The 26317-nt window shown below is 42.2% G+C and overlaps 1 protein-coding gene across 9 annotated transcripts in view; it reads right to left on the bottom strand.

Annotated features, from left to right (window-relative positions):
• CPQ (carboxypeptidase Q) overlaps nucleotides 1-26317 on the bottom strand; it is a 256599-nt gene that overhangs the window by 209883 nt on the left and 20399 nt on the right. For all 9 annotated transcript variants that reach the window (XR_014579383.1, XR_014579384.1, XR_014579385.1 and 6 more), the window contains 2 exons: nucleotides 25057-25508; nucleotides 14289-14496 (listed from right to left, as the gene is read on the bottom strand). Coding sequence is in view for 6 of the 9 variants with exons in the window: in XM_083823346.1 (XP_083679472.1) it covers nucleotides 14289-14496; nucleotides 25057-25483 (635 nt within the window). In the remaining 3 variants the exon portion in view is untranslated. Of the gene's footprint in view, nucleotides 1-14288; nucleotides 14497-25056; nucleotides 25509-26317 lie in introns of those variants that run through there.

The following is a 26317-nucleotide window of genomic DNA, read 5'->3' on the forward strand; positions in this document are numbered from 1 at the left end:
ACATTACTTTATAAATAGAAAATCTGTTAAAAACCGTATCTATTCAGAAAGAAGGGTAGCATACAATTTTAGAGGCAGAACTGTTTTTTTTTACAACCTAGTACATAGAGTTTGAATTCAGTTTCAGCTGTCAAGCAAAAAGTTGTTTTTGTAAAATACTCTGTACTACACTTATGTGTAAGCATAGTGGAGTTACTTAAATAATTCACTGGAAATGGTATTTTTATCAAACCTAGCTTGTCTATAAACAAACACTGAATGCTACAGAACAACTCTGAATGTATGCAGTTCATAACTATTCATCATGTAGTTTAAAGCGGTTGTTCTCTAAGTGCAGCCCAAAGATGACTTGCAGCTTGCAAAGCCTTTGTACGCAGCCCCACAAGTGGGTTTTTAATACTGATCTACATGAACACAAAGGTTCACCGACTTGCAGGTGAATGTTACGATGACCCCATACACTGATTAATAACAGAGTTAACAAAACTCCTGGTTTAACAGCACAGTGCTCGATCCATGACTTAACCACCGAGCTGTTCACCTGCAATGAGCAGGCGATGGCTGACATGACCCATGGCACATCACACAGTGCCACATCTTGCTGCCTCAAAACCAGAGCTCTGAACATACTGAATGGCCTGGTAGCAAAGATGCAGATAAAACATTTTCTTTCTTGGAAATTCCTGTTTTGACAACACTGAAACATTTGGGTGAGACAGACCCATCTGGCAGCATCCTTCTGAAACCCCGATGGCCAGGCTGGGTTGCAAACCTTGACAGCTCCTGAGCTCCGCTCCCTGCTAACCCCTGTCAAGTCTTTCTGAAAAACCTGGGTGGAGGTGGAAAACGTTGCATATCTGTGGTTAGAATTTCTCAGCCAAAAACAAACTTGCACTAAAACCCCCTTCAAGTCCCACAGATGCTTCAACTAATATCCCCCAGTTTCCAAAACACATCAAACTGTTCTGAGGGCTTTGAAATACCATCACGTTTTCTTTACTCAGCTAGATCTACTTGACAGCAACAGCATCCTCTTTCTAATATCTTCAGCTTAGACAGATATACAGCCAAGCACATCACTTGATGAGCTCACACTGATCTACACATTTCAAAGTGTTCTTTTATTTATTTATTTATTTATTTTATATGTATGACCAGTTACACTAGCTGTTTCAATTTCGACACCTTATGGGGAAGACCCTCAGAGGAAAAATGGCATTTTCCTTTCCTTTCTCCAGAAACTTTGAAGGGCAAGCATTACCTGAATGTCTTTGATGCTTCACGGTGGTGTTCTCCAGTTCCCTGTCACCTTTTCCCACTTTCCTGGATTCTGCCACCTTTTCTCTAACTCCTACATCTAACAGTAACTTAAAAATATCTGAGGAATAAAAGGTACTGCTCTAAATGGGAAAGGGTTAAAAGAATCCCCCACTGAGTGTTACTGAGAAGTACCATACAAAGATTTACCATGATAGAAGCCTAATTTTAGGTTCTGAAAAACATTTGTTTCTAAAATCATAAATTGCAGCTGCACTTATTATTCCAAGTAGCTCTGCTAAGTTTTCTCATGGGTACGCCCATTCACATCACATTTCTGGCAACACTCGAGTATTAGAATTCTCTCAGACACTGCAGCATACAACTCCTGTTTTCCTCAATTTTCTGCATTATAAGCTAAATAGAGCAAGAGAGAGAAAACACAAACAGTTTCATGGAGTTACATACAGCCTTGGATGACCTCTCAGATGAACCCAGCACACCAGCATACTGGATTCCAGGTGCTGGCTGCATTTGGGCAGCACTGAATCCCTGCTCAAGGGAATCCCTGGTCCCCTCAAACTCTTTTTGGCTCTCCCATGCCTCCCCAGCAATAACTGCAGCCGTCTCAGAGCTTGAAACTGGGAGCCCTGGAAGTTGTTTCCTTCTTTAGAGACTGCAGAAGGAGATACTGAGAGAGAGACGAAGACCCTTCTCAAAGGACCACAGTCTACTCCCTGAAAAGGAGCAAGCAGTACACGGGTTATAGAACAACTATTAAAGCCTTCCTTACATCCCTCCCATAAGCTCACTTCTTCCAGACCTCAGACTTCTGGCTCAATCACCTTCAAATCCCAGCATCTGATTTCTAACTTCATGTTCTCCTTGATAATAAAGAGCTGTTACTTACGAAAAGCCTTGTACTTTTATGAAATTCCAGCTCCTTCACACTGTTTCCAGAGGCTTCAAGTCTCATGGCGAGTTGTTACTGAATTGAACTCAAAATTCAAATGATCTGAGCTACAGTCAACCAATTGCTTTTAAGTATTTACATTTGAAAATAAGGTATTCAAAATAATGACCTGTAGTCTCTGCCATTCGCCTCCTGCCAGACTCTTCCAACACACCTCTGCTAAGGCAACCTGGAATCTCAACCCAGCAGAGGTTAACAATCACACACTCCATATTTTATTTCTTAATAAAACCCCATGGTTATATAGTGCATTAATTAGCATAAGTAGCCACCCGCTGTTACGGCATGATAGGATTGTAACTGGTTTTGGTGCAGGCAAATTACAGCAGAATTTATTATTGACTACCTAATCACAGTTTAGAAAAGTCAACTTTTAATGATGTCTTTCTTCAGCAAACAACATGCAATGTTACACGACGTTGACGTTCCAAAAACATTACCTCTGCTTGAATACAGGGAAACAGAGAAATAGCAGTGAGCTTCTCAGGATCCCGGGGGAACCCAAGGGCAGAATCCCTGGTTGAAATTAATTCATGTGATTATTCTCCGCCATCTGACACAAGTTTATTTTGTTGTCCTGTGCACAAACGTCTAGAATCAAATGGTGCAATGGTTTCAAATGTTTCTTACTGAGGTATACTTTGACTCCATAGTCACCAGCTTGCTAATGTGATGATATCCAAATAGAAATAGTAAATCAAAAATTTTGTGGATCCTTTCTGTTTCTTATTCTTAGAACAAATATTCTCTTTTTGTGATCACAGTAGACAAAAAAAACAGGAATTGTAGTCCAAGCTCAATCCTGCTTAATAGTGAATAGAAACATATCAAAGACAACACTCCACTGTGTCACAGAGTATTTGCTATATTCACATTAGACAGCCAATGCAGAAATACTGCTGAGAGTGACTAGGAAAACAAGGTATTGGTGAAACAGTTTAGCAGAAGTCACAAACCCTCTTCACCTACCTAGCCAATGACATATGGGAATGATCTATAAATATCAAACCAAAGGTCAGGTTTAAAAAGGAAAGTTGGAAGAGAGCAAAGTTACAGCTTTAGGTTTGCACCATCCTCCTAAATATAGAAGCAGGATGAGAGAAAGTATAAGGAGCCTGAAGGAGAAGACAAGAGGCAAGTAATCAAAGCTGGCATCACCGGCAGAGCAGAGACAAGAGTTGGCACCGCTCATTTAATAAACCAGATGGAGAAGGATCTTCACCATTTAGCCTTACCCTGCAGGAAGATCAAAGAATTAGTATTTGATGCAACAAGATGGACACGATGAGAGAGGCTCAGGTGACTGATTGGATCTGAAGGGGAAAACAAAGCTGGAGAAAAAGATTAGAGTAATTGAAACGGTTACACTTACGAGGCACAAGACATTACTTCTATAAGGAAGAGCCCAGTATTACTGTTGGCTATCAGCAACGGGATATATTTAGAAAATAATTCTAAACAATAACCATGTAATAATTGGCTCTGACTTCCTAGAAACGCAAGTCAAAATTTCTGTGCCAGAAATATGTTTTCATCATACAAACAGGTCTAGCTGATCATACCCAAATGCCTGACATGCATCACACTATAGCTAACGCAGCAGGGTGAGACCGTCCTATGTGAAGACAGCATTTAATGAAATAACGCAGAAATATCCTACCATATGGACAAGCCACAAGAACGGCTGTGGGAAGTGGAAGAACCAGCAAAACCAGAGCTCCCCTTCCCCTGAAAAACAACGCAAGCATTCTTCCAGAGAGAAATCATAATCTGTTGGAGCAAACAATGCATGTTTGCTCACGTGTTTGAGCAAACAAGGCAAAACAAAACGAGGAATTAGCACTTCCAAATCCCCTGCATGCCTGGTGCATAAAGCAGAGAGACCGTGGAAATTAACAGTTGACTAGTGCATTAAGTGTATTCAACAAGTGGCACCTCTGTTTGTTTGCTTGTTTGTTTTACAGGACATAAGTAAAAGGTTACACATCAAAATAAAACATTTTGTTGCATCCATCAAACAGATTTTGAAACACAAATCTAGCCCCAGTCCCACGTAAACTTGTGTTCACTTTTAGACATCAGTAGTAAACCTTGAAAAAAAAATACTTCAGATCTTCTAGTGCAGACACAAAATGTTTCATAAACAAAACTTAATGAAACTTAACTAAAACATAATGAAACTTCTGTAATTTGTAGATTCAAAAAAAAAATCATTAGATCAAATAGATTTTGAAAAAGTACCTTGAGTAGTATAGGAAGTGGAAGCAATGCTCAGTGGAAAGTACAAACTGGAAAACCAATTACAAGACGTGAAAATAACAAAACTGGATATGCAGGCAAATCTCTAAACTAGGCATCCATCCAACCTGTTTTAGATGAAAATCAAAAAGTGAATTGCAGTATATCTTGAAATTAGTGGAGGTAATCCCAGAACACATCAAGAAGCAGCACAGCACAGCCTTTCCCATGACCTTCTTTATTTTTTTGTTGAAAAAGTGAGAGTATTAGGCTAGGGTTCCCCAAATACCAATTATGTACCGTTCTGACACAACCACCCTGTTACTGTTTAATCTATTGCAGTCGTCCACAGCCATGTGCTCACAAGCTCTGGAGATAACCACTCCAGATAAAGTCCTCAGCGCTATACTTCCACTGAAAAATCACAGAGAATTATAGTGAAATGAAATGACAGCCCGCACGCTTCTCACATCTTATCAGCAGCTAAGTAATAAATACACCCCTTGTGAAAATAATTTGTTGGCACTGTATTACTCAGATCCCTTTGGGGAATCCTTACCTGCAGTTTTGACAGGTTTTCTTTTTATCCTCTGTATTTACGGTCTCCACATATTGGTGAGAGATTTCTCAGTTTAATCAAGAAATTTGAATAACGCAAGAACGTTAAAACAGGACCTGCGACTGATGGAGCAAGACGTTAGTACAAGAAATCCCGGTGCCCAGCCCACAGCGAGCACAGCCATAACTCCTTAAGGTTCACTACAAGAAACCCAAGACTTGGCAGTTTTTTAAGGTCAACATCTTTACATACGTCAACCAGTAATGCAAAGGCAGAATAAAATTGTTCCTTTTTATTTTCTTGACTGAAGAATATTTGGAAAACTATCAGTGGGTGTTGAGAGTACCCGAACAGGGCCAGAGTTAACATTTGTTACTCATGACACGGGTGGCCATCTAGCCATCAACAAAACCTATGAGTTAGGAGAGTGGGTGGGCCAGAAGAGAAGAAAAAACTTGAATACTACATTGACCAAGGTTTGCTTTGGGAAGCTACTGGTGAGGAATTATGGATTTCAAAAGGACCATTACTCTCAAAGCATCTTTCTGGATAACGAAGCCTATTGACACTGATTTTAGCAGTCTTTTACCTGTTTCTGCTTATATGCTTATAAGCAGGACACTGCTTATATTACTGGACAGTAGATGGATTAAACTCTTCCCTGTTAGAAGTATATATTCCTGAAGATCAGTAGCCAAAACTAGGTGGAGGTAGAGAAAGCCCTTGTTAGTCTCACTGACATTTTACTGACTTTGTAAGAAAACAAATACGCCTACTGGAAAAAATAAATAAATAAAAATAAAATAAAAATAAAGTTACACTGTTCCAAGCAAACAGAACTTAGGACTTACGAACCATCATCTACAGATTTCTCACCATTGTGAAGTTTCCTGAAATTTGATTCCTTAATCACTGCTCAGACAACATGAAAGCACGGTACAATACAATCACCTCCTAAAGCACAGGCTCCTTTTCTCCTAAGGACATCTAAGTTATCTGGCTGACAGCTAGGGTTTGCCCAAAAGAGAGCACAAAGCCTGCACTGCAGAATGCGGTCTGGCATGTTGGCCTTCAGGGAACATAGGAAGCAAAGTAAAAATTAATGAATTGTCAGTCAACGACATACAGAGATGTCCTGGAGGGAAAGCCCCTAAGTGAAGGGCAAGGAAATAAATCCCACAGCACACCACCAATTCAGACCTCTGAGGGAAACAAGGCTACGTGCACAGTGCCAGGAACATAACTAGAATCTTTCACAACTTCACCAGAGACTTACAAAACATGTTATGTTCTTACTCCCCCGTGCTACACCGCAAACCAGGGTTTTATCCTCGTTCCTTCATCCCTCGGTAGAACAGAAGACAACATTGCTGTATCCCATTACCATAGGATATTGCCCTAGGACGATCTCTAATTGCAACGTTTCCTATGAACAGCTTTTGCTGCTATCCTAATCCATCTGTGAGAAGTGTTCCCAGATAATCGGTGGCACTTTCTGATTTCTTCTTCATTCATGCTACATAACGACTCTTGCTGGGTGTAGCTATGGCCAGCTTCCTGCTGCCTTTACTCCCTGTGCATTCCTCAAGCCCGTGCAAAGCAGACAAAGGATACTGCCTGCTCACAAGGAGACTATTTTTATACTAGTTCTGCAGCATCAAAAGCGAGCACACTCAGTACTGGGCAGGGGAGAACCAGGCTCATCAGTCTCCCAGCTCCCTCAGAGATCAATTCTAAACTGACCAAGGCTGCATTCTCCTCCCTGACGCAAGAAAATAACTCTTCAACATCCACATCCACCACTTCACCTCGTGAGCAAAGAATTCACATGCTAGGAAGGAACAAAGCTACCTAAAAAAACACGGCAACAGTAACAACAGGTACTCCGCCACTGCAAGGTAGTGGTGAGCAAAGAAAGTTTCTTGAGTAAAATAAATGAAGGCGTCATACCCACAAGTAATATATGCAAAGTCTTTACTTTCAGTCCTTCCAATCCTTGTTGGATTTTACATACACATCAGCATCAAGGAGACACACTTGGCTGCCACACAGCAAACATCCTGAAGTTCCTTTTCCTGGCGCACAGAAAGGCTCAGCTCTGTCCCTGTCCCCTCTCGGAACTGCCATTTGATAATGACGAGTGACATCCCACACCTGGGAAGTGAATCTTGGTATCACAGAAGACGTATCTCTGACCACTACAAACAGTTTCAAGCACTGCGCAGATAATATGACTGTCTTAAAGGTCTCACAAGGTGTGTCTGCACAGCCTTTTAGTTTGAATTGACAGACGTGAACCTCCCAGGGTGCCAGTGCTGGATTCCCCCCTAATGAAACTAAACCAGAAGATGCACATCAGTGCACCTAGCATGGCCCGACTGCTAACACATGCTCAGTCGGAGTTGTTGCAACTAAAATAATAAACTTTAATTCTTTAATTGCAGATTTATTAAAAATATATATTATTTTTTATTTTAATTATATAATCAAATAAAAATCGGTTGTAGAATAAAGATTTGTGTTTTGGAAGATGTCAATATGATGAGCGCTCAGAAGAGCAAAAAATTCAGATAACCAATAAAATATTTTCCCTACTCCCAAGAGAACAAAACACAAGATTATTTCATTAACCAAAAAACAGGGAAGCAGGTTTACAGATGAATTAAAATATATCCCACACCTGCAGACTTGAGAACCCAAGCCTAGCTTAATTAGAAGCAAAGTGAAATTGAGAGGTCTGAGCAGAGCTGCAGGAAATTAACCAAACGTGCTAACAAACCAAAAGCTGGAGTAACTGCAAATTCCTGAACTGGCACAGCTTGAGGAGAGGGCACCAAATTTCAGGAGCACCCAGGGTACTGACAGCTCACACACACGAAGCCTGTATGCCTGGCCAGGGATGTTACGTGTTGGGTTTTCTCCATCACACATCCTGCAGGCATCAGCCTGGTCCCTGAACGTGGCCAGAGATGCCACGGAGGCCACACGCTTCCAGCAGCCCAGAAGATCATGTAACTACCAGGATGCTATCTGTAGATCAGAAAATAGGGTGAATGAGTACTGGGGGGACAAAGGGAAGTGAAGCAAAAGCTTACAAGAATTAATTATACAAAAATCCTACTTCATTTTGTATATATAAAGAAACTTCATTATTTTCCTTTCAATGGGTGCCAGAGGCAATGAAAAATTATAGTTAAACTCTAATGCCCGAAAAGCTAAATTTTTCAGTTGAAGAGCCATCTGGATGACCAGTCTCACTCTACAACAGATGGTGTTACTGAAGAAAAAGTGATGGCAAACTTAACTCCTATTTTGGGCTACCACAGGCTTGCCTGCTTGCAGCGACTGCTTTATTAAATACCTAAAATGAAAAAAAAAAAAGGTTAGTAAACAGGGAGTAGTTAGCCACAGAGTTCCCAAAATTATTTTATGATGCAGGTCAGCTTTTAGAAATTTACACAGAGGTTAAGATTTTTTGGCTGAAAATCCAAATGGTGATCCAGGCCACTTAATGGGCAACAGGAGCAGCTTTCTAGGGCGAAGTGACTTCTCTCATCTGTTTCACCTCCAGGCTACGACACATGGAAGAGAACAGGGGTCTGCTCAGCTAGACTACCCCTACACAGAGCTGGAGAGATGCTGAGGGACCCTCCCACGGCTCATGAGCAGGCTGGACTCAGGTCACACCAACTCTCTTATTACCAGAAAACTGCTAACACATGGGTCTTGGCCTAGTGCTGCTCAGGAGGGCTTACGAGCTGAAATTCAATCCCACGTAGACACAGCAGTGCTCCGCCTTCGTGGTGAGGCACAAGGATGAGAGCAGGACAGGTCATAGGAGGAAAGGTTCCTAAGATGACAGCAAAATTTAAGTGTACTGGCATACATAGTGGAAGGAGGGGCAGAACAGGAGGGAAAGGAGCCTCCAGGGCTCATGGCACAATCAGAAGTGACAGCAACGCAAAGAAAATACACCAGTTTTAAAGGCCAGATGCATCTCCTTGCTAAAAGAAAAAAAGAAAAAAAAAAGGCAAAAGAAATCCTATCAAAACTACTGTACCATTCCAGATTTCAGAAAACTTGGCAGAACAAGTAGAAGACGTCGAGTATCTCTGAAAAGAAGCCCTTCCTTAGACCCGGAGTTTGAATGGAAGGAGGAAGCTCTCCTTAGCAGGCAAGCTTCGCATCGGGACCCAAAGGCAGCAGACCAAGCATTTGGAAGAGGTGACGTGGTAAGAAGTCACCGTGCCAGCACGTGAGAGCCAAAAAATGACACACACACTCACTGACAGAGAGATTGAGAAGGGAAAGAATTGTTTACGAAGAATAAAAGAAAAAGCAGGAGAGGGAAATAAAATACAAGATACATTTTTGAGGGTACAACATATATACACAAATGGTGTACGTTACAATATAGGGCAAAAGAAAACAAACCGAGTAGGGATAGAAAAATGGGAAATGAAGAGAGAGGAAAAGCAACACTTTTCAAATTCACATACACTCCACAAAATGATATTCCAGCCCTGGCATGCTTGCACTTGGCTGTGTCATACGCATCCACTCAAGCTATCCGTGCAACCTCTGCAATAAATCCTGAGCTGCAACATGCCACTCACGCATTCAGCTTTCATCCAGACACAGCTTCTGATTAGTCACTAGAGCAGATACTGTGTCCTGGCCACATGTAGCCTGAAGAAGGGAAGAGAAAGTGAAGGAAATTACTTTTTTTTTTGCAGATGTAAGATGCTGAATTCAGCCCCCCAAGAAAACCTTTGAGAAGAACTTGACTGACTTCTGGGTCCTTGTTAACAGCCTCCACACTAGGTCAAAGGACTACTTGGCCTATTTTGGCCTTTTACTCAGTGGATTTCATATATATTAGAGAGACTGTTCTGCAGCATTAGAAGAAATATATATAGTAATTGAGCCCTTGGCATTTATGTCTTAGAAGTTTAGGAAACTTTCTGAGTTCTTGAAAAACACTCCATTTTGCTTCTTTCTAGTGCCTCTAGAAGGGTTATTATTACAAGACGCCGTGTTATGACTTTATCTAATCTGCGGCTCTTGAGGAACAGAAAGATTTTGTTACAGTCTCAGAGTGATGAGTACATTCACCACAGGACAAATATTACTGGGCCATTTCAACAGCAGAAGGCTACCTCTTACCTATAAGTTCTAAAAGCTTAGAGCTAGGAAGCAAAAAAGCAGACTTAGGGCTAGTTTATTAGAACCACATTTTTAACCACACTTTGTATATTGAGTATTTTTGCCATAAGAATGTCTGCTACAAACTGAGAAATTCATCCAGTCATTGTACGCATCAGCAAATGTGTGTATTACATGCATTAGCTTGTACAAGACCATTAATCACAGTACAGCGAAGTTATAAAGCCAAAAAAGTCAACATCCTGGTTTCTCCAAAAAGCCAAACACCACGGATAACGTTGACTAATTACAATAACATGTTATTGAAGGTTCATTAAAAGTAGTTCTGTCATTCTTTACTCCTAATATCCAGATTTAAGTGTTCTCACCACCAAATTGCCCCCACCTTGGAATTTCTTACTGGGAAGAAGGTTGTCATAAACACACCATCTGCAGGGAGGGCAAGGCAAATTACCTGCCTATTACTATGGCTTTCTCTTAAGTAGAAAAACTCACTCATAACTTGATATCTATAAAGTAGCAAGAGAACTATTTGACTCTAAAACAACATGGGGACAATTCCAGGATCTCTCCTAAGGAGGCACAACAGCTGGACAACGTGATAAAACAAACCATGCAACTACTGTCCTCTCTGCACAGGCCAAAAGAGATGCTCTTGGCAATTTTATTTCTTATTCAATTACCATTTCATTCCTAAATAAATGAATCTACTCCTGGAAACTCAGCAACAAATCCATCACTTCATTCACTATCACCAATGAGTTGGCATGAGCCCTAATAGAAACACAGCAGTGAGTTTTCCTGAGTATACTGGAGTTCATTCCTTCTTGCCCTCATTCAGCGTTGGTGTGCCTGAGACCCCTACCAGTTTCATAGCTTCCATACCTATGCTGCCATACCTTGAAGAAAAATAAGCTGCCCGCATAACCTCTGCTCAAAGGTTTCTTTCAGGATGCACAGTTTTTGCCCTTGACAACATGGCAGCTGCTTGCCATCTCTGGAACAAGGAACAGCCAGCAAGCTGCCAGCAAGAGAACACTGATTTAATTCACACTGGAATTTTACCAATTCTGTCTTGTCAGTAAATTTTAATAACCTGCCCTAATAAGCCCAAGATGTTAATCTACTAGAATGTACCTGTTTTTAACCTGCCAATATTTTTTTTGCATTGCAAGATCACCTAGAAGTCACACCATGAAGTAGTTTCCATTGTTCCAGCCCATTTCATTTCTTGCAAATAGAATAAGTGACAAGATCTGTCCAAAACAGGTTGCAATCTTAAAATATATATATATATATATAATTTTTAAAGATTGTGAAGTTTTGCCTTTCGCTGACCTGAGGAAAGAGGAACAGTGTAGTATGAGGAGGAGGAGGACACTTTCTTTCAACATGTTTCCAGGATGCTTTGGAAAACTGCCATGTATCACCTACTCATAAATAGGTGTGAATGTACACACGCAGGTTCCCCAAAGTAAAAGCTCTGGTCAACAAAATAGCAGTAGGCAAACTGCAAGAATGCAAGAGTTTCTTTCACAACACTAAGAAGCCTTTTATCAGCTCTTTACCTTTCATCTCTCACCCTTCTAGCACGCTGTTCCCTCCAGCAATGCAGCATTTGCCATCAATCAATCCAAAAGGCAACAGCAACTTGAACAAGCAGAGCCTCTGACACTGATTGAGGAGAGGCACCACGTCCAGCAGAGTCCGCCAGCACAGCACGTCAGCAGGACAGACAAGGAGACACACAGACAGTGAACAGGAGAAAACACAGGAGGAGGCACAGGAGGCAAGAGAACCAATCTGGCCTACAGCAATGCCTCTTTTCTGGTAGAAGCACAACGAACAGACCTGTGCATCACAGAGGGGCAGAAGTGGCACACCAGACCTGACTGAATACTTCCCTTATTATAGGCAAAAGGAGATTAACCAGTTCCTCCCCCCACCCAGAAAACCCTAAGTGAAGGTAAATGGAGAGAAGACAGAAAGAACGTTTCATAAAAAAATGCTTCCTGGCAGCATCTAAATTCAAACTTGCTTTTGCGAATGACACCTCAGCCCCCAGCCTAGATTAAGGATTGAATACTTCTAAACAAACATGCATTTGGCATCTGTTTCTCCTCTCTTTTCATTCAATTCTGATATAACTGTAACGCCAGTACCCAGACCTTACAAACAGGCTTGACTACCTTCAGCCTCCACCTCTGCTCCTCAGCTCTGAATTTTCCATTACTTGTTAAAATACACTTCCAGAAATAGTCTGGCAAACAGAAGATATGAAGGGTAACTTCCAAATGGACACCTCTGCAGGGCAACAGCAGTAAGGACTGGAAAGAACAGCGTTCAGATCACCTTCTGGTTTTCGGAAAATCAACACATTATAGGTTGCAATATGCTTTGACGATACCAAATAAGACTATTTTCAAAAGATAAGTTTTCCTTCATAAAACTGTTTTGAAATATATTCTAGTCTCTGTTCAATATTATTAAATTTATTAGAAAAGTATTAGTATTAGAAAATATATTGTAAACCCCTACATTTGTGGAGCACCAAGAAATACACTAATATAGTTTGGATAATACGTGAATTCAAAATACTTTATTTCTGAGAAAGTCAGCTTCTTTAGGGGAATATGGAGCATATATTTTTAATATGTTCCTTCAGGGGAACATGAAGCATATAAAAATGCTATCAAACTACTCTGACAGCAGAGCTGTCCTCTGCACATGACCAATTCAGTCAGTTGGCATTACTGCATTTCTCAGGCTTTCTGAAGCATCACAAATGGTGAGCCTTGCACACTTGATACTGCCGAAATGTGACCACTTACATTGTCTCAAATGGTGGAATCAAGCGTGCTTCCAAGTGCCCATCCCAGCCACGGCCCAGTCCCAGCCTGAACCAAGACCCAAAGCCAGACCGCCCCTTCCCAAGACTCCTGTAGAAAGAAAACTGAGGAGCACAGACCAAAAAGACTCATGCCATTATCCAAACAGGACACAATTCCAGTTTATGACATTCAGGGTCAGGGTCACTGCAGCCAACGACTCCTCTTTGGGTAAAGACCTAACGGGCAGCTGGGGGTGTGGGGACGGATGACCCGCACTGCTCTGATCACACGTATGCCAAACAGATCAACATCACAAAATACAGCGCCTCTTCCTTTCCTAAACTTCACGCATCTCTTCTATGCTGTCTTACCTAAGGGGTTTTATTGCCACAGCCCTTCAGTGTAGGCAGCCAAGCTTTGTGCCTGACACCAGCGAAAGCCCCTGCTACTCCTGCCTGCAGTCGTGCCGGCTGGAGCTCAGCCTGCGGCTCACATTCAGGAGGGAGGGCAGGGAGAAGGCTCTGGCTCGTCCATGGCCCTCAGTCCAGCTCTGCGGTCTGAGCCTCTGGGATTTCTCCTCTCAGCCAGCAGGCTAGCGTAGGCAAAGCTCACCACAGGCATTAAGCTCACAAAGAAATGCATCGCAGTTTAAAAATGCTGTGTTAAAAAATTGTGTGTAGCTGATGCCTGGACTCTTCTCCATTTTCTCTCTACGCCTCAGCTCGTAATTTTCAGCCCAGGTGAGCACTTTAAGTATAAGCTTTCAGAGTCAGAAAATAATCACCTGATAAAATAAAGAACTCTGTTACCAATCAGAGAACTAAAACATGTTTATTTCAGTAATGTCAGACTACTGCTTCATCTACTACAAGTCAGCCTAGTGCTGGGAAAATACCAATACAGTAAAAACTGCGCACCTCCATTCCAGCCAAATATATAGATATCACTCACAGTCTGATACATGTTATCACCACAGCCATTTGATTGTGGTTATCTCAGAATATTTATGGTAGCCTCGAGAATGCAGGAAGTTCTTTAAAAAAAAATCACACAATTTGGATCAGTAACAAAAAATGAAAACATTTTGAAAGAATGACAAAGCACAGGGGAAAAGAACTATTGTGCAGCCAATGGTTTCAAAACCAAACACCCACTCATAACTGGCAACATTTAGGTTGTAAAGAACAAAAATGCCTGCCCACAAATGACATGTGAACTAAAGGCTGAAACGTGAGACACGGGGAGAAAAGAGGAAAATGCTTACCTATCGATAGAAAAAGAAGCAATGGATCTAATGAGGGATGCCACTGCTCCGACTTTTGCAGCTTCCACAGCTCCCTGCGATCTGTACCGCACAGTTTCACCATAACTGACGAAAGGCTGGTTGTAGACAACAATCTTCCCCTTGGCCTCTTGAGCTCTTCTGTGCAGTTCATCAAAAGAGGCTACCACTATGACTTCCGCTGTAATTCCTGAAAGAAAGTATTCCAGTGGTTTTACACTGCTTTTCCTATAACTCTCCTAAAAAACATGGGTTGTATAGAATAGAAGAAATCTGAACCAAATTCTTAGTGGAAAAGGAAGACAACGTAAAAAGCTTCATTGGGGATTGGTACCGAATAGCTGTAACAGCACCCTGAACCAAGCACGCGCGGTTCTCCAAGTGCTATCTATCAGGCTGGTGTTAAAACATATCTTGAAGGGCAAGAGGGATACACGGGGGGAATTCTGTTCTCTAAACGTGCTTTAATGCCTCACAGCAATCATTTACAGTACAAAAACATTTGCAAAAGCTGCCTATGGGATTAATAAAAACGATAGCAATCTTTTCATGGAATTGTTTTGATATGTTGCTAAACAACTTAGCTTAACATCAGACAAATGAAAGCACATATTTTTAGGCTGAAACACTTAGAAAATGATTAAGTCCGTAAATGAAATGAAATTAAGGCTCTACAGTTTCAAAAAAATGTTGCAGTATGCTTATATGTATCAAAAAATCTTTGTATTTCATTCAGAAGAATATCACAATTCTACTGCAACTCCTTTGGGGAATTTTCCCAGGAACCTATCTTTCCCAGCTACGATACAGGAACACGGCAGGTACATATGGAAAACTCTTCACACATGGTTAGATCCCACCCAGCTGGTTGTTTGTAATAGCTGGAATAGTTTTAAATTGCTACATTATCCTGCTTGAAAAAAAAAAAAAAAAAAGGAATTTACACATAACTAGCTTTTCCCAAGGCCAGAGAATGCTTCTAACTTTTCAGGACATGACTTAAAGAGCTATATTTCACGCCATTTAAGAAGTAGTTCATTAAAATTATCATTATGCTTAAAATCCAATTTTATTGATTGATTACAGAGATAAGTCGGAACTCCTGAACAATGTAGGCTAGGACTTCTCTTCTAAATATAGAACTAGTAATGGATGCCTGAAATTTTAGTGCTGTACATCTCACCTAGAAGTCACAAAATACGTCAGCGAAAACTTAAACTAGTAACAAAGGTCTAGTAAGGATTTGTCGAAGAAGTCAAACTATCAGGTTTTAAAAGGAAAATGTACCTCCTTTAAATTCCTTTTTTTTTTTTTTGGTATAAGATTTGCAGAGTTTTTTAGCCTTGCATTTAGCACTGTGATACATGAAAAGAACTGTCAGAAAAAAATGAGAAGATCACCTCTCCCGGCATCTGTGTATCCGGCTCATGGCTTCTTTAAGATCAAAACCTTAAAGAAACTGTTTCACACAAAAAGTCTGGTTTCTTAAGAGTGCACCACTAAGAGGGCATGAGATATCTACTGCTACAAGAAAGGCCAGTGGATTTTAGCTACAGAACTAAGCTAGTGTGAGAGGTGTAAAAATTGTAAGTGAATAACTATTCAGATTCTTAGCTTTACAAAAAGAGGCGCAGAAAGCCAAACCAAGACTCACCTTCAAACCTCAGTTCAAACCTCAGTCCCCAGCTGACTAATGAACTAGAGGTTCAACCACCTACCTAAGGAGCATCCCAGTGACAGGATCATTCTGCGCGTGGAACCGTGCCACTGGAAATAAAGCCAGGTAGCTGCAAAATTTCATTTTCCACAAGACAAGTTAAGGTCTCAGTAGGCTGATGCTGCAATCCGTATTTCACAGCAGCTCTCGTAGCAGATGAGAGTCGCTCAGCCCAACGCTCCCGTTGGGTTGTGCAGCACGCGCTGGAGGGGCAGACGTTGTGTTACTGACTGCTCGTCAAGGGAAGCAAGGAGTGTAACTGTTCTTGGCAGTGCTTTGCTGCATTAATGAACAAACACCCACTCTGGATGGTTTTTAAAGAATGCCACAGACAGCTACCAACTATCTATAATCCCTACGAAATGTCACGGACCGGTTCATTTACGGCCCTCCCTAGAAGGCAGGCATTAGGAATTCATGCAGGGAGCCTTATGGGAGCTAAAGTTATGGAAAAGAGTGCAGAGCTGCAAACTCCAGCCCAGGATCTCTCTACTTCTCAGTGTTCTCAAAGCAGCTAAATAAAGCTATCCCGTTGACAAAGCAGAACAAAGGTTCTCTCTGCAAGTTTAACTTAAATGGCAGCATGCTATACATAAAGCATCAATTACGGTGCTTTCCATAACAAAACAGAAGTTCGCTCTTGTGTAACTCCTGACTAATTCAATGTCTCATTTGCATTTTGGTCCCATTTTATACCATTTCAGTCTCATCTATTAAAGTGACAAGAACAATGTTTGTTTTAAATAAATACGTGAACACACACAAACCACCCTAAGACCTCCAGTGCAAAGGCAGAAACGAAAGAAAAAGCCCAGCGGTTTCTCTCAAAGGAGAGTGAGTTATTACTTTTAAAAAAGAGAAATGCCTCACCTTACTGAGCCTTTAACCAAACTAACCAAACTTTTCTCCTGGCATCACCCACCAATTCAGTGCCTCATGGCTCTGCTTCCCATGTCCAACGCTGTTCTATTTCTTTCTTACTCTTAATCAGTACCTGACCCAGAGCTTGGCTGCATGCTATTGAACAGAAGTGGTTCAGAAAATCCATGTAAGGAGGGAGCTGAACTGCCTGTTTACTTAGGCAAGATACAGAAATTATAACCTGCACTGTCCAGGAGATTAATAACATTTGGTGAATTAGCTAAGCAAAGGGCCCGAAGGCTAGAGGACAGAATTATGAACACGGCTTGGCTGACTGTATGAAGCTGAAGACCATTTAGTTGTTCTCGCCACGTCAAACAGTATGCACGTTGTTGGGTTGGGCCAGGGAGACGAAGAATCCAGGCAGCACTGTGGCTCTCCTCCCGTTTCTTGCATTAAACAGTGAACCACACCATGCTGTTTCTGAGAATTAAGGTACAGAAAAAGCGTTAATGGTGGGAACAAGCAGGCAACTGAGCAGAATTGCAGCCCTGGACTTCAGTAGGGCCGACTTTGGCCTTTTCAAGCATTTGCTAGGGGAAATCCCATGGGACAAGGTACTTGAAGTAAAAGGGGCCCAAGACAGCTGGTTGGTGTTCAAGGACTGCTTCTTCCGAGCTCAAAAACAGAGCATCCCAAGGGGCAGGAAGTCAGGAAAGAGCGCCAGGAGACCTGCATGGTTAAACAGAGAATTGCCGGGCAAGCTCAAGTGGAAGAGGAGAGTCTACAGATCATGGAAGGAGGGGCTGGTCACTTGGGAGGAATATATGGCTGTTGTCAGAGGATGTAGGGAGGCAACTAGGAAAGCTAAGGCCTCCTTAGAATTAAACTTTACAAGAGGGGTCAGGGACAACAGAAAAATCAAATACACTGTGGATAAAACTAACACTAGAGGCAATGTAGGCCCACTAATGAATGAGGTGGGTGCCCTGGTGACAGAAGATGAAGAGAAGGCAGAGTTACTGAATGCCTTCTTTGCCTCTGTCTGTAATGCCAGAGGCTCTCCTGAGGAGCCCCATACCCCTGAGGCCCCAGATGAAGTTGCCTTAGTTGATGAGGGCTGTGTTAAGGACCAGTTAACCAAGCTGGACATCCACAAGTCCATGGGTCCTGATGGGATGCATCCGCGGGTGCTGAGGGAGCTGGCGGAAGTCATTGCTAGGCCACTCTCCACCATCTTTGGTAAGTCGTGGGCATCAGGAGAGGTGCCTGAGGACTGGAGGAAAGCAAATGTCACTCCGGTCTTCAGAAAGGGCAAGAAAGAGACACCGGGTAACTATAGACCGGTCAGCCTCACCTCCATCCCTGGCGAGGTGATGGAACAACTTATCCTTGGCATTGTCTCTAGACATATCAAGGATAAAAGGGTCATTAGGGGCAGTCAACATGGCTTCACCAAGGGGAAGTCGTGCTTAACCAACATGATACCCTTTTATGAGGATATAACTGGGTGGATAGATGACGGCAAGGCAGTGGACGTGGTGTATCCTGATTTCGGTGAAGCCTTTGACACCGTTTCCTACAGCATCCTTGCAGCTAAACTGAGGAAGTGTGGTCTGGATGACATGAAGACCTAGACTTCGGTCTATTTTCTAAAGAAAACAAAAGTAAAACTACTCTGCAGCAGCACTCAATGTCCATGGTAGTTATGCTCATCATATTAAATGTCTAGGAGAAGGTTTTCTTGGGGACTCCTGAGAAGAGCAAAGGTTTATGCAGGTTATCACTTAGCAAGGGGGCCTAAGCCAAAAGCTTTCCAATGGAATGGCTTCCAATGAAGAATGAACCTGCATGTGCAATTCTGTAATTGTAAGCTATGAACAAGAGCCAGTACCTGTCACAATTTTATGTATTTTTAAGGGCATGTTGCTTTGCAGCTTTCTCTGGGAATTAGTTCAGCTTTCTCCAAAAGTCCCACACAACTCAACAAGATTTTCAGAAAAACTAACCCAAATTCTGTGTTCACAGTGATCTCATCAGCCTAAGGCTTGGTGTCAAGGTGAAGCAAATGAAAGATTCACATCACCACATTTTCTCCTCCCTCAAAAACTGTTAGCATCTACTGAAAATTTAAGATACTCTTAGCATCTAGCAACATCTTTGCTCTATCAACACGTATCAATGCGTTGAAAACAATTATAAAATGAAGAACAAATATTTTAAGGGAAACTGTGAAACGAAGAGGAGGGCTTTTATCAGGAAGAAAGATTTTGTAAAATCTGAATATACTTTTGGAAAATGTGACCTCACCTACTCCGTGGAACAGCAAAGAGAATTACTTCATGAAACTAAAATTACATAGGAGAGTTATCCAAAAGGATATGAGGCTATGCAGCTCTGATGCACGGCACAGAGACTAAATATACTACTCAGTTCTTGAAGAAGAACACGGAGAAAAATAAACACTACATAATAGTTACATTTTCAACAAATATGAGTTACAATTTCCAGCAAGTACTGGATCTCATTACAGAAGTTTGGTTTCAATAACGTGTAGCTTACTGTGCGGCAGTAAATCCCAGCAGCCAGGGGGCTGGATCCGACCCCCAGCACGACGCCGTGGAAGCCAGCCGAGCAGGGCAGTAGATGCAGGGAGGGCTGTACGGTAGCACTGCAGCATCTGCTGCTCCCAGGAGCAGCTCTGAACGGTACACGGGCTTGCCACACAACCTGTGGGGAGTCTGGATCCTGTTCCTGGATGCCTCACACTACTGGTGTATGATTTTCCGAATGCACAGGAAACACATGGGAGGGAAGGTGGCAGCACCCTGCTGTGCGTGTGTTTCCACGTGCACTCGGAAAACCAGACACCATTAGTGCGAGGCAGAAGCTTCAGCCTGGGCTTCCTGGCTTTGAGATAATCGCCCTAAATTCTGCAACCCTGAAAAGGGTCAAGACCTGAAAATCCAATTTTCTGCTGCTGCTGGTCTATACAGTTCATTTGAATATTCATTAAAGCAGCGACTGGAAGCCACGTCCTTCCCAGACAGCACGCTTACCTCAAAACCACAGAGCTACTCCCACTCTCTAAATCTTTAAAATGCCACTGGAATAGCTTTCAGCCCAGATGCCAGGCCACTGAAAACCACAGCGTCTAAGGTCATTAATGGACATGATCTTTTACATTCCAAGAAAAACAGCAGTGTAATTATCATTCTGCAAATAGCATTGCTCTAAGTAATAATAATAATAATAATAAAAAACAACAATCCAGGCATCCAATATTTAGGTTCACGGTCTCAAAATGAAATGTCAATCCTACGCACAGAAAAATGGGGATCCACTGAACATGGAAGGAGAGCTTTGCCTTGCACTGTTCTCTCCACCCTGTGCTTGTCAGCACTGAAGCCCTCATCAAAGTGGGTACTGTGCTAGGTTAATGCTTGGACTTGATGATCTTAGAGGTCTTTTCCAACCTAAATGAGTCTATGATTCTACTCTTCCACCAAAAAAATGTCCTCTCCCAGTAGGTCAGTGGTCACCTAAGATGTTGGCATCTCAAGGTTAATTCCTCTGTTACATATTAAAATCAACTTTTTTGTTGGCCTTTTGTTAATCCAGCTGGATTCCCTAATCCACATCACCCCTGAGAAACAAAAAAGGAGGGTCAGCACTAGGGAAAAATACATCAGACAGGACTGGGGCCAGACCACTTCTTTCAGCAGCATCCCTGGCTTAGAAAGACTGTGAAGCCTATGGCAACACCACACTCCTTCAACAGCTTCGTGACACATTACCATCCCTATTTCATAAGTAACAGGATGGAATTAAATTCTTATTATGTAAGTGGCAAAACTCCCACCACCTTCTGTAAGAGCAAGACTGGACCAAATGTTGTTGATAGTTAAACAAAAAAATCCCATGACTCTAACAAACAAACTAGGAGAAAGTCTGCCAATACATCATTTTTATATTCGGGTTACTTCAGTTTCGCTGCAACAAACAGTACATAGAAACCAGAGGACGTTCCTTTCTAGGGGAGGCGTTTAGGGCAGGCTGCATTCTGGGGTTTATTCTCCTTGTCAGTATTTCTTTAAAATGAAATGTCAGAGGCAGACATCCATCATGAAAAATAATGTGCATTTTAAAACACATGCAAAAAATATGAATTCTTTGATACTTTATGGTCAAACATCTGCTGAACTACTAGTTTTCTTCAATTATGGGATACTCAAAGCAACAATTATATCTGTTTTCCTCAGAATTTCGGGGATATAATCAGAACTACCAGAAAGCAACACAGCCACTCTATATATATCTGTATGTTTTGCCAGTGTTGAAACACTGGAAATGACACAAGGACTTTGACTAAATATGGTAAACCTCTAGTTTCTCAGCTCCCTAAACTGAGCGCTTTCTAACATTTAATCCCGTGTGTTACCTAGGAATCCATTTCTTTGAGGCGGTGACCATTTTCAATCTCTGATGACTTCTGCAAATCCAGGTCACTCTGCATTTCATGTTTCTCTTCTCCCTGGCACTAAGACAGGCATGAAAGTTACTCCCTCCTTGTAATGAGATCAAACGAAGAGAAAGCTTTCTCTCTGACCCAACACCTTTAAACACTGGGATTTGAAATTTAAAAAATTTAAAAGGGAATATGGTTTTTCCTCTTAAATAAAAATTCTAATCTTCTCTGTCCTGCCCTTTTTGTTCTGTAAATCAGATCGAATCTGGAAACTCGTCATCCTGGCATGTCGCCCAGTCCTGAAGAATAAAATATGGAAATGTGGATTTTCTCCACAAGATCAAAAGGTACCAAAAAGCTTCCTGCACATCATCAGAACCGTCCCAACCTTCAGCCAGCCAACCAGATGTGTGCCAAACTCCTACCTGGGCCAAAGGTGGCAAATCCAGGCAAATCCAAGAAAGTGGCAAAGCTCTGTCCACGTCCCATAAGGTTTTCAACCTCACAGGGATGGTTTAGATAAAAAACCTGCAGGAAGCGAGACACTCCGTGTATCCCAGAGTCAACACTGCCTTAGGATCCAAATCTAAAATACTGCTACTATTAAGAGCTTCCTGTTTCTGCCCCAAAGTATCATGGATTTTTTTCCAGATGCTCACAGCGGACGCCGAAATGGAAAGTGAGCAGACTTAGCGTGTGCTCTGGCCATTGGGTCACTCTTAGGAAAGATGGGCTTGAATTTCCTTAGAAGAGAAAATAAAATATACCCTGAATTTCCAGCATCCAAAGCCAGGTTTCTAACCACTGTTACGCTACTGCCATTTTAATAAAGAGCCCTTCAGACTGCTAGCTGTAGGAGCAGAGCTCCACTCGCAGCTCTGCGGGCACAGTGGGGCCACCGAGTCCAGAGTGAAGCTCTCGTCACAACCAGGGAGAAGCAGGTCTTAAAACATCTGCCAATGTTTCCTATTATCTTAGCTCATCGGCTCTCAAGACTGGTGGCACATAGTGGGCAGGGAGAAATTCAGAACATGGCTGAGAGGTTGAGAAAGCAAGAAATGGTCTCCTGTGCCTGCCACTGGGTCCCTCGCCTTGCTTTAACCCTGTCCCCAGATCCTGAAGGACGGAAAGTCCGGCCAGAGCTGTCCTCTGGGTGCCAGCAGGGATCAGTAGTGTCACGGAAGGGATCTGTCAGGCTCCACAGACAGTGCTTTGTAAACTGAGGGGTCTGAAATATATCCCAATTGGAGTACTGTGATTAAAAAAGCATGACAACCACCGACCTAGTAACAAACACCTCTGGGATTACCTGTAGAGTCCGCTCTGGGTGCAGCTCTGATGGGTGTCTGCACTCCTGGGTTAGAGCCCAGGCTCTAATGGCCAGATCTAGCAGCTAACCCTCGACCTTTACAGCATCCCTCTGGCACAGCTCGGCGCGGCACCAGTGGATCTCCACGATCGGATTCTGTGCAGCAACAGCAGTGCAAAGCCAGGACAATCAGCGTTAAACATCTTGTATCAAGTTGCATTATTTTGATTACAGGATGACTCACATTCCCACAGCTTCTTGGCTAAAGCAAGAGAAATCAGAACTGATGATATTCCCTGACTGAGGGAAATGGTTCAAATATTTCAAATGCAATTTACAGCAGCCGCCTATCCCTTTTTCTCAAGAATAGGGCAGAGTGACAATCACTGGCTAGAGCAGAAGGAACGAACCTGGGAAGAAATTCCTCAGAAACGATGAAGAAACGACATTTTAAAAAGTCAAAGCACACTGATTTTACTCCTTGTTTGGGATGAGTGTGAGCCATAGAGGCCTTCTGAGCAGCACATATCCCAGGTCTCTGCCTGGGCCTTTCCGTCCGGCGGAGTGAGAGCCAAGAGCTCACCAGGGACTGGCAACCTTGCGTGCCCTCCTCCTGCACCAAAACCTGTCACAGCTCGGACAGAGCAAGATGAGACCAGAAGAAATCTCAACAGCCACAAACAGAAATGTAGATGTTAAGTAAAAGAAAAGTAATTCAGGCAAGGTTATTCTACCGGGTATGAGAAGCTGCCTGCTCTTCATCAGGGAGCTTACCACCGTGCAGTTCTCTCCTATCCGCATACACCTCTTCAGAGCCATGGTCGATCTCAGTCATCAACATAGTAAGATCACAGACAAAAACGAAGGACATAGTTAACCACTGTGAGCATTTTTCAGCATGTAAATTTGGCATCTCTCTAAACAGGAAACCTAGGAGTAAGACGAGGCAAGTGCAAACGACCACGCAGCTGAGGAAGGGCAGCAGCACAGACTTTGCAGGATGCAAAGACGTTCACCACGATTTAATTGCAGGTTCTCTTTGCAGGTTCAGTACCACTTGCACAACACCAGAACACCATTTTAATTTTAGCTTCCGTTTTAGAAAGCTTAGAATAGGAGTGGAAGGGGTGCAAAATAAGCTGTAGGTTCAACCTTTGCTGTAAATATTCTCCCGTCAAACCGCTAAGCCTTAGACATATCGTGGGGTAAGCAGATACTGTTAAATGTTTTCGTTGGTTTGCATTTAGGCACATTTACCTCAACATGCAGAAATATCTCTGACAAAACTTAAAGGAGCAGCTTCTCAGAGCCCGTAAGGTTTATTCTAAATATATTAGAATTTGTTGTATTTTGAAGGGCTATAATTTTTTTCTAAACCGAACAGCTTATATACACGATTTTTTTCATTTCAGACAGAAAGCTCACTATCAGAAAAAATTACAGTTTCTAACAAAATATGAGCATGATGTTACTTTCTATGTCCTAAACTAGATTTATTTTCTCATAAAGGAACATGAATGCTTTTGAAGCCATCTAGGAATAAGCCTATTGTTATTTATGCAGAGCAGTCCCAGAAGAAGGTTGCCATCCAGGCTCTACACAGCAATCCTGAGCAGGCCCCTCAATGATATGCACAAAAAGAGAATCTTACAAACTGGTTTGTCAGTAAGGAAGGTAAGATTTTGGGGCTCAAAATACCTGAGTTTTGCTGAGCCCTAAATGTTCCTCAAGTAACACGTCATGTATGATCTACTAAAAGGCAGCACACCTTTCTGCAGCAGGTGCCAAAGATGCCTCAATAAGACAGCGAGTGGAAAGAAGGGGGAGGAGGCGGGGCGAAGGAAAGGACAAACAGATACCGATCGCCACATTTAGCAAGGGGCTAGCACTTCCCAAGCTCAGCATGAGATTCTCCTCCTCTTCCTGCTGTCGTGTTTGCTGCCAGAGCTCAGTGCTGAGCTTGGCAGGGCAGAGCATGGCAAGGAGAGCAGAAATCACTCGTCAGCTCAGCACCCCATGGGGAGAGGGACTTTCTCTGGCCAAGAAAAAGAAGGGCCAGAGAAGCCCAGATCACAAAACAAACTGCCCACCCTCCTCAGCAGAGGAGCAGAGCGTTCGTGAGCAAGGCTCAGCAGCATTAAAGCAAAGGTTAAAGATTTAATGGAGGGTTCAGGAATCGACTGGAATTTTACAGTTCAGCCAAACTGCACTCCACCAAACTGCATCATTCACAACCATGTCAGACATAAAAATCCCAGAAAATCAGTGTCTTGTCTTACAGAGCAACTACAGCCAGAAGAAAACTTCAGTTTGTTGACTGAGAGAAGATTTTGTTGGGGTATGATAGTTTGGTGTTAAAAAGCAAGTGATATTTAATTCCAAAAAGAAATATCACCTTCTGGAGGAGTTGCAACACTGCTCCCGAGTCCCAGAATAGCGATGCTGTGATTCCTCGGTTCCAGCATCATGGCAAACTCTTCTCCTCTTTCCCAGTGAGGCACTTTCACAGGCTCCAGGTGCACGTTTTCCAGCCCGTCTTTCTGCAGGGCACTGAACATATACTTGATGGCTGCATCTAGATTTTTCGAACCGCTGAGTCTAGGTCCTACGGTATCAGCGAAAACCGCTAACCTTTCGTAGGATCTGTTCTGAGCTTTTCCGTGAACAGCAAGATCAATAATAGCTTTAGCAATATCAGAATAGCCGGCTATCTCATTTTTAATATCTTCAAATGTTTTTGGGTGACTGCCATCTCCGCTCAGAGACTTGCCAGCATATTGTGGTAATAAACTCATGAAAAATATTAAGGATAGGTATTTCATTTTTTCCCTCTTTTCCACAGATGGCCTGTTGGAAGAGAGAAAAAGAATATTAAAAAACACACACACACACAAAAAAAATCATACAGTTATCAGCAATATTCTTTTCTTGTTATTTGGATTGGCAGACAAAGCAAAATGAAAAGAAATCAGTTTATCATGAAAATGCTTTGATCAGAACTGGCAGGAAAGCAGACTCAAATAGAGGACACAGTTATTGAAAGCAAATGAAAAAGATACTTAGACAACTGGACACAACCTTTGTTGTGGTCTTCAGAAACGTCTGTGGAATGCAGCATCTCTTTAAATAATCATACCCTCCACTGAATAAAAACCCGGTGCTGCTTCCATCCAGCAGGAGCCTTGTGAGTCCTTTCTGCTAGAAGCAGGATTTGCCATAAGTGCTGAACTGGATGCCTTTGCACAAAACATCTGGACAAAAACATTTCTTAAACCATTCATGAATAAAACTCCTTCTTAATCTCTGTCTTCACGATCAGGAAAGCACTTTCTCTTGTCCTAGAAAGATGTCGAAGGAATTTAGGCCCAGTGCTCCCCCTGAAGAAAGTATTCGTTTCTCCAGTGCATAAATAATTAAGAAAGAAACAAAATTTCATATTATCTGGTGTATCTCTTCAGGACTGATGCCAGCAGCACCACAGAGAGGTGCAGTGCCAGAGGCATTGATTCCATGTTGAATACCAAAAGTAAGCTTCATTAATTTTATAGTGTATCCATTTTATCATTAGAAGTCCTCATTTTTAAGATTTTTTTAAAATTTTCAATCCTGTGAAAAAAGGAAGTTTATCTGCACTTCATCTGTAGTATCTGAACTGA

Source organism: Anser anser (assembly GCF_964211835.1).
Source record: "Anser anser genome assembly, chromosome: 2".
In the NCBI taxonomy this organism is placed as follows: Eukaryota; Metazoa; Chordata; class Aves; order Anseriformes; family Anatidae; genus Anser; species Anser anser.